The 17,156-nt window shown below is 37.3% G+C and overlaps 1 protein-coding gene, 2 non-coding genes and 1 pseudogene across 5 annotated transcripts; all 4 read left to right on the forward strand.

Moving 5' to 3' along the window:
• The first annotated feature begins 1,690 nt into the window (after window positions 1-1,690).
• LOC122667301 lies at window positions 1,691-3,181 on the forward strand (annotated as a pseudogene).
• A 6,472-nt stretch (window positions 3,182-9,653) lies between these two features.
• TRNAS-GCU lies at window positions 9,654-9,734 on the forward strand. Its single transcript has one exon. It is a non-coding gene; the product is annotated as a tRNA-Ser (tRNA).
• An 11-nt stretch (window positions 9,735-9,745) lies between these two features.
• On the forward strand, window positions 9,746-9,819 carry TRNAT-AGU. Its single transcript has one exon. It is a non-coding gene; the product is annotated as a tRNA-Thr (tRNA).
• A 2,440-nt stretch (window positions 9,820-12,259) lies between these two features.
• LOC122668155 (ABC transporter G family member 1-like) lies at window positions 12,260-16,991 on the forward strand. Of its 3 annotated transcripts, XM_043864746.1 has the most exons (9): window positions 12,260-12,406; window positions 12,518-12,690; window positions 14,109-14,188; window positions 14,599-15,063; window positions 15,206-15,292; window positions 15,385-15,513; window positions 15,605-15,805; window positions 15,949-16,035; window positions 16,263-16,991. In XM_043864746.1, exons 1-9 carry the CDS (start codon window positions 12,300-12,302, stop codon window positions 16,938-16,940), a joined length of 2,007 nt encoding a protein of 668 aa, XP_043720681.1. In that variant the 5' UTR covers window positions 12,260-12,299; the 3' UTR covers window positions 16,941-16,991. The 3 variants fall into 3 exon arrangements, with proteins under 3 accessions (XP_043720681.1, XP_043720679.1, XP_043720680.1); XM_043864744.1 differs by having other exon boundaries at window positions 12,260-12,690; XM_043864745.1 differs by having other exon boundaries at window positions 12,260-12,690; window positions 15,412-15,513.
• The last annotated feature ends 165 nt before the right edge of the window (window positions 16,992-17,156 follow it).

Below are 17,156 nucleotides of genomic sequence, written 5' to 3' on the forward strand. Positions count from 1 at the left end.
TCTTTCTCTTTGGTTTTCTCCTGGTTGTTGGACTTGGATGCGATAGAGAAAGAAGAAAAGGGAAAGTACCTCTGACGCCGGATTTCCCTCCCGCCCAAAGCCTAACACCTTTTTAAAAGAGAGTAAGGTCTGAAGTCTGAACCTCACGGTGTATTTAGAACTTCATAAATTTCCCATGTATCTTCAATGTTCTCTTCTTTACCTAAAAAAATAAAAAAATCTTCAATGTTCTCTTTTATTTCTTATATTTTCCAAGTCCAACTATATGGTCTCTTATCTCATCAAAAAACAAAAAAAAATAGTATATGGTCTCTTAATATACTAACCTTAACCGAGGAGATAAATCAGGTTGATCAGGACCGAGTTTAGGTATTTTTTAGCTTGGCCGAGCCTTCAAGATTCTTTACCAAGTTTTAAGATTTTTTGATTTGTCCGAGTCAAAACCTAGTTTTCCAACAATGCTTCATAGTTCATTCTATCTGTTAATCACCTTTTTGTATTTTCAAAAGTTTTTTTAGTTTTATAAACATTTAAAAAAAAAACCTCTTTAAGTTAGAGATCAATATCAAAAGTGTCAATTTTCTTGCACATATTTGAAGTATATATATAAAAGTAATAGGGAATATATTCTCTATGAGAGTGCAGGCCACGCTCAAACACAATAGGCTCGAAATGACTACCCCAGTCCCCATGAAGGGCAGAAATCACACCCTCTGAGATGCCAACATGCGCTCTCATTTGCTGCCATGCGCACATGGCCCCTGCTCTACCCCACAGAGAACACTCCGCCAAAATAAAATATTTCCATTAAAAAAATTGTACCTAATACAAAAAGGACGAAAAAGGTTAAAGTTACTTTAAAAAAAGAAATGATTTATCCTCAGGTGAATCATGTCCCTTTCCTAACTCACATATCTGTATAGAGCATTATTAGTCTTTCCATACATAATATGAGGGAAAATATTCTCTATGGGGAGAGGGGGAATGATCGCCCGTGAAAGGAAGAAATCTCATCTTCCGAGATGCCAATGCATATGCTCTCATTGGCTGTCGCGGCTGCATGACCTCTCTTCCTATTAAAAAAAAAGTGTGTTATTATTCTCACAAGGATTTGTTATATTTTCCAAAACATCAATTAACATGTATTTTGCCATGTGGACAGATGATGAGTCCATTCCGACTGTTGGATAGAGAGGACATGGTCTAAATTATCCACATGTCAAATTTCAGAGTCTAATTCAATAAAATATCCCCTTGTTTTGACATGCATCCCGTGTATATCCATGCGGGTGTACCAATACTCTAGACAATACTATGCACTATCCAACTTTGAGCGAGAATAGACGGTCTAGATTTAAAAAACTGTACAGTTCTAACTAAGAGCTTGCATTCCTGTAAGGTTGCCAAGGCCCTGACTGAGGGTCACTTGGTGATGATTTTAGCTGAGGACTTTCATACCTGTAATAATGGGGCTGGATGGGCTGCCTTTTTTTTTTCATGAATAAATTTCTTCCCTTTCTAAGAATGGTTTGTTTGCTTTATCGCAGTGTTTGATATGCATTGTCAGAATAGATTATGGGTCTAGAATGCATTCTGAGACCCCTTTTGGCCGAGGTATCGACCACCGAATATATGGCGGTTTTCCTCATACAAACTTTGATTAGTCACTTCTATGTTACCCACATATTAGATGGGGGAAAAACATCTTGAGGGTATTTTGGTAAATACAACTTCTTCAACCCAATTTCCCTTATGATTTTATTGATTCATAGGAAGCCTGAAGCCTTGAGATGTTGCTGACTTGCTGGTGAATGCAATCTTCCTAAAGCCAAGGCAACCAAGTCAAATACTCTATAGATTTTTTTACTGAATCCCTTATTTATGTATGGAAATATTCAAATAAAAATAATGCTTAAGAAATCAACTATAGTGAGAGGGTTTTAGTCGATCTAAATACAAGGTTTAAAAGCCAAAGAAATGGGCTATATGGTTAAGATGGGATTCCAATTTTGAAAAGTGGCTAATCCTTTTGTAGGAAGGAGCAGCATTGGAGAAGAAAGGTGGGCAAGCTAGCTTCCTTACACAGTGCTTTGTTCTTACAAGAACGTCCATTGTGAACATGAATCATGATCTAGGCTACTTTTGGTTGCGGTTTGTAATGTACATCCTTTTGTGTGTGTATCCCTGGGCACCATCTTTTACAATATTGGCTCCAGCTTTGGCTCAATTCAGGTAAGGTGGTCAAGGCATGTGAAGTTAAAAAATGGAAAATAGATCGTTCCAATTTAATAAGTTAGAATGAATTATGTTTCTCATCAGATTGTTGTAACTCGGTAGGTCAGAGGTTCGCTGCTTATGTTTGTAGCTACACTTGTGAAATTTATGTCCATCGATGGATTCCCTTCGGTTGTCGAGGACATGAAGGTTAACTGATCTACATAATATTCACCAATTCACCTTATAAGTTGTACTTATATATATATTTCGGTTAAGAGACACTTAGCTTCAGAACTCAAAAAGTTTTTTTACTAGATTATTATAGAAATTTTAATGTGTAATTTTCTGAAAATAAAACATGTTATGACCAGTATAAATATATCTTTCCAATATTGAAGGCCTAACTATTGTTCCCCTTTTCTCTTTTCTCTTTAAATTCAGATCTTTGAAGTAGTTTTAACTAGAAAGACATAATGGGCATTTTGGAATTGGAGCATTTGTTATCAGCAACACACTCTCTTCCATACCTTACTCTCTTCTAAACTCTCTGATTCCTGGAGCTATAGCTTATTAACTTACTGAATTTCGACGGGGATTTGAACACTACCTGTACTTTGCCTTGCTGCTATTTGTGTGCATCATGTTGGTTCAAAGCCTAATGATGTTTGTTGCAAGCTTTGTGCCAAATTTATGTTGGGCATAAGTTTAGGAGCTGGAATTCAAGGGTTGATGATGATCAATGACGGCTTCTTTTGGTTGCCAAATGATATCCCAAAAGAATGAGTTTGAAGGGTCTAACATTCCCTAGTAATCAGTAGGAGGGCCACCTAGTTTCACTGGAGACAAAATTTTGAGGAACATGTGGCAAGTATCGATGGATTACTACAAGCTGGTTGATCTTGCTATCTTGTTTGGGAAGATGGTTCTGTATTCATCAGTCACTACCCTTCTAGCACTTCTATAATAGAAGGGTAATGACAATGTGGAGCTTAAAGAAATATCTCCCGGATACACATGATTTTGATCTGTTTCTTTCAAACTATTGAAGCATATCAATTTAAGTGTGGAGGACAATACAAAGACAATCCAAAAGGAGCAAGCAAAATAATTAAGAGACAGAGAAAACTAACATCAAAGTCTGATGTTAAATATCAGATATGTCTATGAGGCATGAAGCCTTTAATTCCCCTAGGAAGCTCATTGCTATGCAAAAAAATAATAACTAAGAATGAAAAGAAAAAAGATCTTTCAGTTTTAAGTACCATAGCTCTAAGTTCAAATTCATCTTCAAACAGTAACACAGGCAACAGAAAATCAACATCCCTACTTGTAATTCTTTACTACATTTTATGAGTTCTGGTGTACAACCTCTCTGTCTTCAACCGTGAGCATTCCGAGGCTCTCGATATAGGAATAAACTTCAAAATTAAAAGGTTTACCACGAACATGCAGAGCTCTAACATCACCATTCAATGGGTTAAATAAAGATAAAGGTTCTCTATTGCGACCCCAAAATAAAACCTGACCGTTCTTGAAGCCCCACATGTTTCCATATCCATTATTAGCATCTCGAGGTATGTCTGACGCATTAAAGGAGAGTTGTTTGGTCCAAGTAGTATTCTCCAATCCATCATCCATCTCTACCCATAATTCATAGCGTTCCGACTTAAATGCACTATAAAATATAGAAAGACGGCCTCCCAACACAGTCAAGCTTGCTGTAGTGAAGCACCCTGATGTTTTTGTAGAATTATCATCAATGGGGGGCATTGGAATTTCCATGAACTTCTCATTTTGAACACTAAATGAAATAAGGGTGGAATTCAAACCAGACTTGAAATCACGCACAATCCAATGGGGACAACCTCCACACACCTGCGATTTTCCATCCACAAGACGGTACTGAAGTTCTCCAATGCTTTTCCAAGAACTTGTCCCCAATGTGTACACAATGGCTTCAAATTTATGGAGGCCAGTCTCCCTCCCCGCCAACACCTTAAATTTTCCAGAAATACTATCATAACCTAACCCTAAAACAGGGCCAGTGTATGATTTTCTCTCGCCAATATAATTATGTGCTGGTAATTGCTTGAACTCTCCTGTAGCAGGATTCCACAAATGCACAACGTGTCAACTATTCCAAGAGGTTATGCACAGCAACCCATTACAAGAACCTGCTAATCTCATTTGGCTTCCGTAGGTCGGGTTCAGGAAAGGTATATCGAGTGGGATTGGGTTGCTAAATTCGTCAAGATCTACTTTATAGATCTTAGTAGCAGTTGCAATGATGATAGTAGAGCCATTGTCGATTTCAAACTGACGATTCAAGTGCATTTTAATGAAATTAGGGTTATGGAATCGTTAGTAGTCTCTGATTACGCACCTGAATCGCGACAGAGCCTCCACAGGTAGACTCAACAAGATTTTATCTTTGATTTCAATTGGGAGATTCAGCAATGCCGTCCTAGCAGAAGCAGACACACTCCTCGTCTCTTTTATCTGTTCTTTCGTTTCTAGCGTCTGTTTCTCCATTTTCTTCCTCATTGGTTTTTCTCTCTGGTTGGACTTGGACACGATAGAGAAAGAAGAAAAGGGAAGGTAGCTGCTCTGACTCCTGATTTCCCTCCCGCCCAAAGCCTAACACCTTTTAAAAGAGAGTAAGGTCTGAAGTCTGAACGTCACGGTGTATTTAGAACTTCATACTCTTTCTGTCATTTTACTCCTCGTACACAGCAACTGTCTTCAATTTCTTAAATTTCCCATGTTTATCTTAAATGTTCTTTTTTTGTTTCTTATATTTCCCACGTCCAAGTATATGGTCTCTTAATATAATCCTCTCCATTATTTGTTGTTATTTTCCCCTTCAGAGTGTGACACGTGGCGGTCTTAAATCTAACGGCCCTAAATCATTCTCTTACTTTTGAATAATGAACTAACTATGGTTATCCCAACCCAAAGCCTAACCCGGGTCAAGTTTAACCAAACAAACATTAAACCCATGGTTAACTCAAACCGAAAGCCCAACCCTAATCTCAGGATTCGGCCGACGTTTCAAAGCCTTTCTTCTCCTCTTCTATGGCACTGTCTCAAACTATTCAAAATCATTCCTCTCCTCTTCAAGCTCTATAGAGCCTCTTCTATGAACCAAGCTGCTCGATCTGGGCTTTTCTTCTACCTGTTTTTGGTTGAATATTACCCTATGATTCTATCATTCCAGCGTTGGACTGTAATCATGCCCTAGGCACCCACCGCCAACCATTGCAGCTTCACAATCTTCACCATGAGTATATTGTCTCATGTCATTGGACTAGCATCTGCTATTAGTTAAGAAGAAATAAAGCATTAAAAACTCACACTTAATGGCCTTTGTCAATGAGCTTGACAAGCCTTTTCACGATTAAATGGGATTTTGATCATGTTTCTCCATTCAACTCAGTTTTTTTGCCAATAACTGAATATGGAAAGATTTTGCTCGCAAATAATTGCTTATAGATGATAGAGGGTTATCCTTGCAAAAAAATATCACGATGAGGCCTTTTAAACTTTATAACAGTGGGGTATCAAGAACTTTGTAATGATGCAGCTATAATGGAAAATTCCCAGAACTGAATCTAATCAAACCATTGAAGTTTGAGTAGAGGCCAATTTGTTTATTTAGGTTGGGTCCAGCTCGGCTGCTTGGTGGAAGAAGAGCAAAAGGGAGCGAAGAGGAGAAGGGCGCCATGGATTTACACTGAACTTGCAAGTGATCAAAATCAAAGTACCCATTTCGTTCCTTCATCTTCTTAAGATTTTTTTTTTTATTATTTTCTTCCATGAAATCTGAAAGTAAACAAATACTGAGGAATAGGAACTAATCTGTTACTGGAACTTAGCTTTTTACTCTGTAATTCGTATAATATATTCTTTCATCTTCAGATTCAAGGGGGTTGCTTTCTTTCTTTCTTACTTTTTCTTTTTTTTTTTTTTTTTTTTTTCTGAGATCAGTGTATCAGGTCTCTGATACAGTTTGGTTTGGTTCAGATTTGTTCTAAATCAAATGAATAAGAAGGCTCTTTAGCTACTACTGGAACTAACCCATCCCTGTATTTACACTGAAACGATCTGAAAGAAGACGAAGAGAGACAAAGAAGAGAACCAGAACTGACAGATAAAGAAGAAGAGGAAGAAAAGATGAGTTGGGTTCTAGTTTTCTTGGTGGGAAGTCTTTGTAATGGTACTAGGAAGGAAAGGAAAATTGCGTGCGTTAGATCCACATGGGCCATGGCCATGAACGATGGAGTTGGAGTTGCTCTGAGTTTTTCTCTGAGTATTGCAGTTCCTCGGTTGGGCTTCCAGCAGCAGCTTCTTTCGTCTCTCAATGAGGACAATAGAAGAGAGAGAGAGGCGATGAGAACTTAGGGTTGAAGAGTCGGTTGAGAGCGGCAAGAAGAGGTGGGCTTCCGGCGGCAGCTTCTTTGGTCTCCCAATGAGGGCAATAGAAGAGAGAGAGAGAGAGGTGATGAGAACTTAGGGTTGAAGATTCAGTTTGAGTTAACCATGGGTCTAACATTGGTCTGGTTAAACTTGACCCGGGTTAAACTATGGGTTGGGGTAACCATAGTTAGTTTTTTTTTTTTTGGATTAAGAGCTTGTATAATAGGGGGGGAATTAGGGGATGGGGATAGGCCCCAAGGTGGTTTGAACTCATGACCTCTGTAACCATAGGTTAGTGTTTTTTTTTTTTTTTTTTTTTGGAATTGGGAGCTTTATATATATATTTTGTATAGAGGGGGGGGATCGAACCAGGGAGGGGATAAGGTACCAGCCAGGAGACTCGAACTCGAGACCTCCTAGTGAGCATGGGCATGAAGCGCACCACGGCTCACCAACTGAGCTAGGCCGTTGTTGGTATGTAACCATAGTTAGTTCATTACTCAAAAGTAAGAGAATGATTTAGGGCCGTTAGATTTAAGACCACCACGTGTCGCACTCTGGAGGGGGAAATAACAAGAAATAATGGATCTGAAAATGGAGAGGATTAAAATCCGTCTCTTAATATAGGAACCTCAACCGAGTTGGAAATTTCTAAGCCTGACTGAGTCTTCATGACTCTTTACAAGGTTTTAAGATTTTTTTTGCTCGATTCGGGTGACTCGCCCAAATCAAAATCTAGTTATTCTTATCTATATCTCAGTTAATAGACACTGAGGCTTGATTTTGTATGATTTTTATTTTAATTTTGAATTGATTTCATAAAATAATCAACAAATAGATTTCTTGTCAAAGAAATTGAAATTGTTTTGGTTGTATCAATATGAAATATTTCAAGAATTAGAAATCTATTTGATAATTCAATTTTCATGTGGAGGAATCTATCACATTACACCAATGGTGGCATAGAAACGGTATCATCCACATGGTGTCTCATGACGATCAAAGGAGGAGTGTGAATATACTACATAACCCATCTGAAAAGGTGTACAACACATGATAAATTTTTTGTTCAAACACTTCATATTTTTTTAATAAAATATACCAAAAAGCTACACAAAAAACACAATAGACATTGTGTTCATCCTTGATCGCGATAAGCTTTCTTGATTTGATTTACGATTTCTTTCCGACATGTTTCTCATCGTTGTTATTGCGTGTCACCCACCACACTTGCAATGTTCATAATCTCCTCCTCCTCCTCCTCCTCACCATCATCATCATTCTGTGCTTTTTCAAAAAGCCAATATGATGCCTTTTGCTTTCTAATTAAGTTGTGTATGGTTGGTTACACAGGTATTTTCGACTTTGCTCGATCTAAGATATTTTTCTCCCAGCCCAATTTATATGCCTTGGGATGCTGTGGAAGATCCTGAAGCCTTAAGCCACCACACAACTTAATTATTTAAAATGTCCCGGTAACTCAAAGTTCAGTTATGTGATCAGGAACAACAGTCTGGTTATAAGATTTGAGTTTTGACTACTTGACTAAAAAACAAAATGCACACCCAGCATTTGTGGCCGTTCAAATCCCTGAAAGCTACATTTCAACCCGAAATCACAAAATGCACACCCAGCACGATAAGATTAGATTGATTTTTTTGCAAAAAAATGCACACCCATCAAGTCTACACCAAACCGTTCAAACCAATCAAAACTTGCAAAAAAATCAATCTAATCTTATCGTGCTGGTTTCGGTTTGAGGTATTATGGAACCCATATCAACCCGAAACCATAAAAAATGTTTTCCCCCCATAATTATATATTTACAATGGCAAATTAAACTTAAACTGAATCGAACCTTATATGTAACCGATAGCAACCTGATAAGAGAAAATTAAAATAAATTGAACCCAAATCAGACCAAAATCGATCAAAATCAAATCTTCTCTTATTGGTTTGATTTTGAATTCACCCATTCTGACCCCAAAACCCGATCAAAATCGAAGCCACCAATTGACACTCCTATTTCTTATGTAATAAAAGAGGAAGATAACCCAAAAAAAAAAAAAGTCAGTGTTCTTTTGACTTTAGTGACACATGGTCCAAATCCATTGGGACCGGTATTTCTACTTGTAAGTTATTTTCCTTTCCTAAGGAATCTAGCCATCTAGGATGGGCCTCCTAGTTTCATGGGCCTAATTGTGACAAAGCCCGCGTGGTGGACCTGAGTGAGATGGGGCTTAGACATTTCAAAGCGGAAGACTTTCACTGCATCAGTTGTGATGGTAGAGCATGTTGCATGGTCGTATTTTCAATCATTGGATGAGCATGATTGTGTATAATATACGATCCTTCATTCCCATTCAATGGTTGCAAACATGATCATGGTGCCCATGCACGGTCGTGTACAAATTTTTTTGCCAAGAATCAATTTGTCAATGTTTTTCTTGATAGAATTCCAAGAGTGTTTTTTATGAGCATTTCTTTTTGCTAAGTGGCAAAAATAGGTGAAGTGGAAATTTTGTGAACAAGTGGCCCTTTGATCACATGTCAAGTTTCAATCCAAACTTTACCAAAAAAAAAAAAAAAAGTTTCAATCCAAACGGAGTAAAATAAAACATTGAAAAATAAAAAAATACCACTAAAAATTTGGATGCATAGGCATGCATGAGTGAATATGCACCATTACGAGGGATGGTAGGTGATTGATTTGGATTTTTTAAAATAGCCGGCCCAGACCATATCAATCGAAACCAAATTTTCTCTCTTTTTTTTTGGGTCGGGGAAACCAAATCTTCTCTTATTGGTTTGATTTTAAATTTATCCATTTTGACCCCAAAATCTGACCAAAATCGAAACCAATTGACACCCTAGGTGCAGACCGTGCAGTGATCCAACCGCACAAGTTAATTTTTGTTAATAAAATGGATATCTGGATCAGGGCCGGTCGGGTGGGTATAAATCATGAAAACTTTTGGGTTGGAAATTTGAGCTCTCTCATCTACATTTTGTTCATAAGCGTCGCTTTGGCCGAGTGGTTAAGGCGTGTGCCTGCTAAGTACATGGGGTTTCCCGCGAGAGTTCGAATCTCTCAGGCGACGTTTCTCCTTATGCTTTCATAGCTCAGTTGGTTAGAGCACCCGTTTAGTAAGCGGGAGATCTTGAGTTCAAATCTCAATGAAAGCACAGTGGAAAATTACGGGTAGTGTTCTTTTGACTTTAATGACACTTGTGGTCCACAGCCTTTCTACTTCTAAGCCATTTTTCTTTCCTAAAGAATCTAGCCATCTAGGATGGGCCTCCTGGCCTCCTGGGCCTAATTGTGACAAAGCCCGCATGGTGGAACTGAGTGAGATAGGCCTTAGACATTTCAAAGTGGAAGACTTATCGAATCTGGTATCTCGTTTGACACGTGTCTGACAACCCGTATTTCAAGGAAATAAAATATTAAATGGGCCCTTGGAAGCTAAAGAGATTCCTTCACGGCTTTATCCTGCCTAAAATCGGGCGATTCGTGTCAGTATCAGGAGGATCAATACCGATTCCTGACCAATGCCATATCAATGGATCGATACGAAAAGGGTAAAAATAGAAACAAAAAATTAATGAAAATTTTATTATAAAATTTATTTATTTTCATTTCTTATTTATTGTATTATTTTAATTTTTCAGATTGCAGATGATAGTGAAGTATTTACAAACATGAGTGATTACGTAAAATAAACCAAACCTTATGATGGGGAAGTGCTTGCTATGGAGGCCTATCATATTATTGACAAGGTACCGTCACTTATTTTTGTAAATCAACATCTAGACAAATTGGAAGTTGTTCTCCAATTTTATTATTTAATTTTAAAGGTAAATTACATGTCACTCCCTTGGTTTTCAAACGAAATTCAAATCACTCCTTGGTTTTAAAAAATGCTCATCCATCCCCCTTTATAATAACGGTGTTAGTCTGTTGTTAATTATTGGTGTGAAATGACTATTTTACCCTTGTACTAAAACATTAGAATTAAATTTACAATACTACCTTTCAAAATCTATATTTGGATGTCAAAGGTAGTTTAGGGATTTGAATTTATTTAACTGGCTAACATCATCACTTAACAGCATAAAACTAACGGTAAGGACTAATTTGTCATATTGGGATCTAATACAGGGGGTAATTTAAGTATTTTCAAAAACCAGAGGATGACATGTAATTTATCTTAATTTTAATAAGATATTTTGTTTTTCTTATTCATGATTTTATATGTAATTTTTTTTTTTAATTCATTATACAATCTCTCAATAAAGAAGGAAAAAAGTTTTCTGATTTGTCGACCAAAAATGGAACATATCATGGTTTGGGGTCATTCATCCATCATTAAAAAAAAAACATTTAATACTTCTTTTATTGAATAAAGTTATTGTAATACCCCTACTAAGCATCCAAGATTCACTTATGATACTTTTTAAAGCGGAAACCGTGATAACTTCTTTTCTTAACAACAATTAAATTAATAAATAAATAAAAATCTTACAATGGGAATCCAGGACCACATAAGAGGGAGAAGTTTACAATGCGTCAAATAGGGGGCTTTTCGTCATTTCAGATCCTATTGTCCCATCCCACCTGTAGGTGCTCAACCGTGCATGGTGCACAGCCTTTCGCCTTCTTATAAAATATTTTCCACAAAAAAAAAAAAACAAATGGATACCTTCAAGAAGCCGCTAGGTGGTTTCTTAAAAGAAAAAGAAGAGAGTAGATCCTAGGTAGGGATGTAAACGGATCGGATTTGATTTGGATAGTACTATATCTGCATCCGCATCCGATTACCTTTTGGACGAATTTGGATAGTGCTAAACCGATACAGACACGGATATAGATTGAATATTTTATCCATTTACATGTAAATATAGTTTTTCAGATAACTATGGCCTATCCGTATCCAAATTCGTTTAGCTTTCGGACAGACTCGGATAACGCTAAACAGATATAAAAACGAATTTTGACTATTCATTTACACTGCATTAGGGTGAGGTTCAAATTCAGTAATATATGAAAGCTGTCAATGAGATATTACAAGCTTATTGATGTCTTATCAATGGGATTCGATTGTCTTAAAATTGGGTCCCAACCCCTTATCTTCTCCTGTGACTCACTAGAGACCAATTATATAAGTTACTGGCTCTCTTATTTTAAAAGGTGTCCAATGAAAACTCTCTTCCTGTACAGATTGCAGATTTGCTACACTGAACTTCAACAAAGGTAGTCAAAGAAAGAAGAATGTGAGAGGTTGTAAATTTCAGTGTTTATCTATCACCTTTATGGCATTTTGCGTGTAGTATTTTCTTTGGTGTTAATGAAAATTTGTCTTTCTTTCTTTCAAAGAAAACAAAAACTAGTACATAGAAAAGGCTGCCAGTAGTTTCATGCAGCCCCACATATGTGTAAATACAAGGAACCTCTCTACCTTTATGGGTAATAAGCCAAGAAGCCCTTTCTTATCACCTCTATCGATCTTTTGCATGCATTGCATGGACAGGGGAAAACATCCAAAGGGTATTTTAGTAAAAGAACTATTTCAAGCCATGTCTGTATTTAAGTACTAGCTTTGCTAGTTTAGTTGCCATGGGGGCAGCCAAACCAAATTCTATAGAGATTTTAAGTCAAATAGAGAATGACTTCACCAGTTGATGTCTCAAGTTGCAGCACAAGACCAACCCCAGAAAGATCACTTTGCCATGAACACATGATAAGGGTGAAAGATGGTGGGTTGGAGATGGATAGCTTTGGCCCAAAAATTAAGCATTCAGCAGAACTGGAAAGTACTACTGTTACAGTACTGAAAGAAGAAGAAGCAAATTCTGATGTACATGTGATTAGTTCAGAAATGAGAGGAGATGGTGTCTTCTTGACATGGGAGGATCTTTGGGTGACAGTTTCAATGGGAAGAAGTGGGTGCAGATCAATCCTTCAAGGGCTCACAGGATATACCCAGCCCGGCGAGGTCTTGGCCATCATGGGTCCTTCTGGTTGCGGCAAGTCCACTCTTCTAAATGCTTTGGCAGGTGAACTCCATTGTCTTTTCAAGTTTACTGAGTAGTAGTAGTGGTGGGGGTAGTTCAATTTTCAAAACTCAATTTAAGAGTCCATTAGATATATTTGTGAGTCCAAAATTCACAAGCTGAATTAGTTTGTTCTTTTGATACTAAAGTTAAGTGAAGTCATTGGTTAAAACAAAAAAACTTTTCAATGAAGTGTTTGACTTGAAGTAAAATTGATATACAGTGATATGAGTAACAATTATTACATGTTAGAACAACAATATTAAGAATTATTTCATTGGTTCATAAAGAAGTTGGGAGGTTAAATTGTTTCATTGGTTCTCAAAGATCAAAATGAAAGAATTATTTTTCAAGTAAAATATCAACCAACAAGGCCAAAAAAAAATATGGAGTCATACAATATTTCCTATTGCTTCTTTACCCATGAAAACATTTTTGACTATTTTGCACTCACTCACTTTCATTTAGACAATTGCTTGCTCAGTCGGTTGATGCTTTGCTGGTAGAGTGTAAGCTCCCAAGAAGTCACGGGTTTGACTCTCCTATCTTCACCTTGTGCCAATAAGACATCTCTTTCCCATCCTTCCCATCCCTAACCCCCCCCCCCCCCTCAACCCACTTTCCTCCCTCTCTCTGATTGTATCTGTAGTTAAAATCCTATTGGGCAGTTAGATAGGTAGGCTAAAAAAAAAACTTTCATTTACTTCAATTCATTCATTATCAAGGAATTTTTTTTTCTTCTTTTCATTTTATTCATTATTAAATTTGACATTGACATGACCAAAAGGATGATCTATCCAACCAATGGTTTGTATTGGCCACAAGGATCCTCCATGTGGCTAAATTATAACTGCCTATGTAGCCTACCTTGGGTGGACAGGCATTTTGTGATATTTTTACCTTTCTTTACTCTGTTTTTTTTTTTTTTTTTTTGCTTTTAAAGTAAGCCGTATATATTTTCCATTGAAACAAACAGAGCCCCAGAAAAATGCCTCCCAGTGCTCAAGTCTACACTCTACAAGATAGTTACAAAGGACTTTGGATTAAATCCCATTTTCACTTTTCAGTTGCCAGGCCTTAGGCTGCAATTGTGCACCAATTTGAGCCCTCATACAGGGGTACACTTTCCATTGAGGAAGCCTTTGTGGACCTGCTGTACAATTTTGTATTAGTTCAGCACACTTATAATAGTATCTTTTCTTATCCCTTCAGTAGCAAGAGGAGTTACCCCTGTACATGTCTCAACTCCTGACCAAAAAATTATCTTCTTTTCATGTAACTACTGTTTTACCATTTCCTACAAGACTAGTTTGAATATCTTTTTCCCCCAGTTATATAGTGTTTGGTTATCTTTTCTTGTAGTACTTAATTAGTGCTATAGAACTTCATGAGAAAATATTCTGACAAAGCTTGCATTGCAGGGAGACTAGGTACAAATACAAGGCAATCTGGAAATGTGCTTGTCAATGGTCGAAAACAGACTCTAGCATTTGGAACTTCGGTGAGAAATAGAGATCCTTTCAAGTCTTATAAAAGCCAAAAATTAGTTGACCCCTACTGCCAAAATGTCCCTTATGTGTTCCTTTGATCATGAAGACACCCAAGGTCTCAGACTTAACCGATGTCCCCTAACGTGTCACCGTAGGGGATGTGTAGGTACCATATAACAGGCTTGGTGTTTTAATGCCATGTTAAATTTCAACCTAAAAGCTCTAACTATTAGCTAGAAGAATCCAACTGGTTTATGAAAACACCCAAGCTCCCAGGCTTTAACTAATGTGAGGTTGTGTGCATTTCATTACTTCTTATGATGTATATGTTTGCATTCAACCTCAAATTCATACAATGTATTCTGAAATTTATAAAGATTTCTCATTGCAACACTGCCCATTCCCTTTTCCATTTGCTTAGGCTTATGTGACTCAAGACAATATCCTAACGACGACATTAACAGTTGGTGAAGCAGTATACCACTCAGCTCAGCTCCAACTACCTGACATGATGTCAAGATTGGAGAAGAAGGAGAGAGCAGAGATGACTATAAGGGAAATGGGCTTACAAGATGCCATCAATACAAGGATAGGGGGATGGGGAACCAAAGGGATTAGCGGTGGGCAAAAGAGGAGAGTAAGCATTTGCATTGAGATCTTGACACATCCTAAGCTTCTCTTCCTAGATGAACCAACAAGTGGGCTTGACAGTGCAGCATCTTATCATGTCATGAACAGAATAGTAAACCTTGCTGAAAAATATGGAAAGACTATAATCGTGTCTATCCATCAACCTAGCAATGAAGTCTTTGAGCTTTTCCACAATCTCTGTCTTCTCTCCTATGGTAAAACAATTTACTTTGGTGCTGCCTATACAGCAAATGAGGTAATTTTTTTGATTGTTGAAATTTAACTGGTACTTGCCTTAAAATTGTTTGGATGGAAAAGGCATAAGAAAAATCACAAGAGCAGATCATGCCTTTGTAGAGACATGGTATGACTAACAACATTCTTAGTTCCAAATGCAGTTCTTTGTATTGAATGGCTTCCCATGCCCAACTAGGAGGAACGAATCTGATCACTACCTTAGAATGATCAATAAAGATTTTGATGAGGTAATGTGTATTATATCAATTCTCACCAGTTTCTATTATCTTAGCTAATAAAAACGCGTCATATATTTTAACATTTTGATTATTGTTATTAGGACACTAAACAAGGCTTTGGTGGCAAGATCAAAATTGCAGATGAAACTATTGATATTCTTATGCAGTCATACAAGTTATCTGAAACCTATCAACAAGTTCTAAAACAAGTAGCTGAATTGTGTGAAAAGGTAAGCTGCTTTCATCTTCTACATTAAATATTTTCAAGATAATTTGGCCTCTGCTTGGAGGAGAAACCTAGTAGACCATTTTCCTTTGTAGGAGGGAGCATCATTGGAGAAGAAGGGCAGCCAAGCTAGCTTCCTTACCCAGTACATTGTTCTTACAAGAAGATCCTTTGTGAACATGTATCGTGATCTAGGCTACTATTGGCTGCGATTTGCAACCAACATCACTTTGTGTTTATGCCTAGGAAATATCTTTTACAATGTTGGTGCCAGTGCCAGCTCTGCCTCAATTCAGGTAATGTATGCAAAGACAGAACTTTATATACCAACCCCTAACAAAAGTAAAAATATGGAAAATTGTTCATCATCACAAGATTAATGAGTCATGGAAGCATGGTTGCACTATATCTAACCATCAAGTAATTCTCAAATTTCCAGGCTAGGGGTTCGATGCTCATGTTTGTAGCTTCACTCATGACATTTATGTCTGTTGGTGGATTCCCATCTTTTGTCGAGGACATGAAGGTGAGTTAATCTCCATAATATCCACAGACATCTCATGATCGAATAAGAGATACTAATTTTAATACTCAACTTGTTTATAAAATCATAACAAAAAATTATCTGAAATATTGGATATATCATCAGCATTATAGAGACTCAAATATTGCATTCCTCTAACTCTGTTTCCTCCCTTTCTCCCCACTCCCCCCCCCCCCCCCCCAACAAAAAAAAATTCTCTTTAAATGCAGATTTTTGAACATGAAAGACTAAATGGGCATTATGGTATTGCTGCATTTGTTATTGCCAACACACTCTCTTCCATTCCTTACTTGCTTCTGAACTCTTTACTTCCTGGAACAATAGTTTACTATCTTGTCGGCCTTCAACGGGGATTTGAACACTTCATATACTTTGTTTTGATGCTATTTGTCTGCACCATGTTGGTTGAAAGCTTAATGATGGCTGTTGCAAGCATTGTGCCAAATTTTCTACTGGGACTTGTAATAGGCTCTGGAATTCAAGGATTGATGATACTCGATGCTGGTTTCTTTCGGTTGCCTAACGATCTCCCCAAACCTTTTTGGAGATACCCAATGTATTATATTGCCTTTCATAAGTATGCTTACCAAGGCTTCTATAAAAATGAACTTGAAGGTTTAACATTCCCAAATAATCAACTGGCAGGAGCATCCACTATCACTGGGGAAGAAATTTTGAGAGAAATATGGCAAGTAGAGATGGATTACTCCAAGTGGGTTGATCTTGCTATCTTGTTTGGAATGGTGCTTCTATATCGTCTCATGTTCTTTCTTACTGTAAAAGCTGTTGAAAATGTTAAGCCCATTATCATGTCCATCAGTATTGCTCTCTCCCACTTAGAAGATTCAGATCATGGAGAACCCCTTCCCCATGAAGGAAAACTATAATTGTTCTATACTCTTTTGTTATTTATGTTGAGCATAACCTCATTAAATCGTTGTTAAGCACGAAATACATTAATTTATCTTGAAGCATACTTGTATTCATTAGTCATTAACCTACAGCAATTTATCCATACAACTTTCCTGTGCTTTTTCATCTTTCCTTTAAATGGGCATTGCTGTTCAAGATATGTAACAGAGGGGGTTGAATGAGGTACATGC

Source organism: Telopea speciosissima, chromosome 7, assembly GCF_018873765.1.
Source record: "Telopea speciosissima isolate NSW1024214 ecotype Mountain lineage chromosome 7, Tspe_v1, whole genome shotgun sequence".
Lineage (NCBI taxonomy): Eukaryota > Viridiplantae > Streptophyta > Magnoliopsida > Proteales > Proteaceae > Telopea > Telopea speciosissima.

Bases quoted from the DNA above. Each gene is read 5' to 3' on its own strand.
- LOC122668155 (XM_043864744.1), top strand. From the start codon at position 12,300: ATGACTTCACCAGTTGATGTCTCAAGTTGCAGCACAAGACCAACCCCA. The intron at 14,189-14,598 runs GTGAGAAATAGA...CCATTTGCTTAG, and splicing joins CTCTAGCATTTGGAACTTCG to GCTTATGTGACTCAAGACAA. The intron at 16,036-16,262 runs GTGAGTTAATCT...CTTTAAATGCAG, and splicing joins CTTTTGTCGAGGACATGAAG to ATTTTTGAACATGAAAGACT.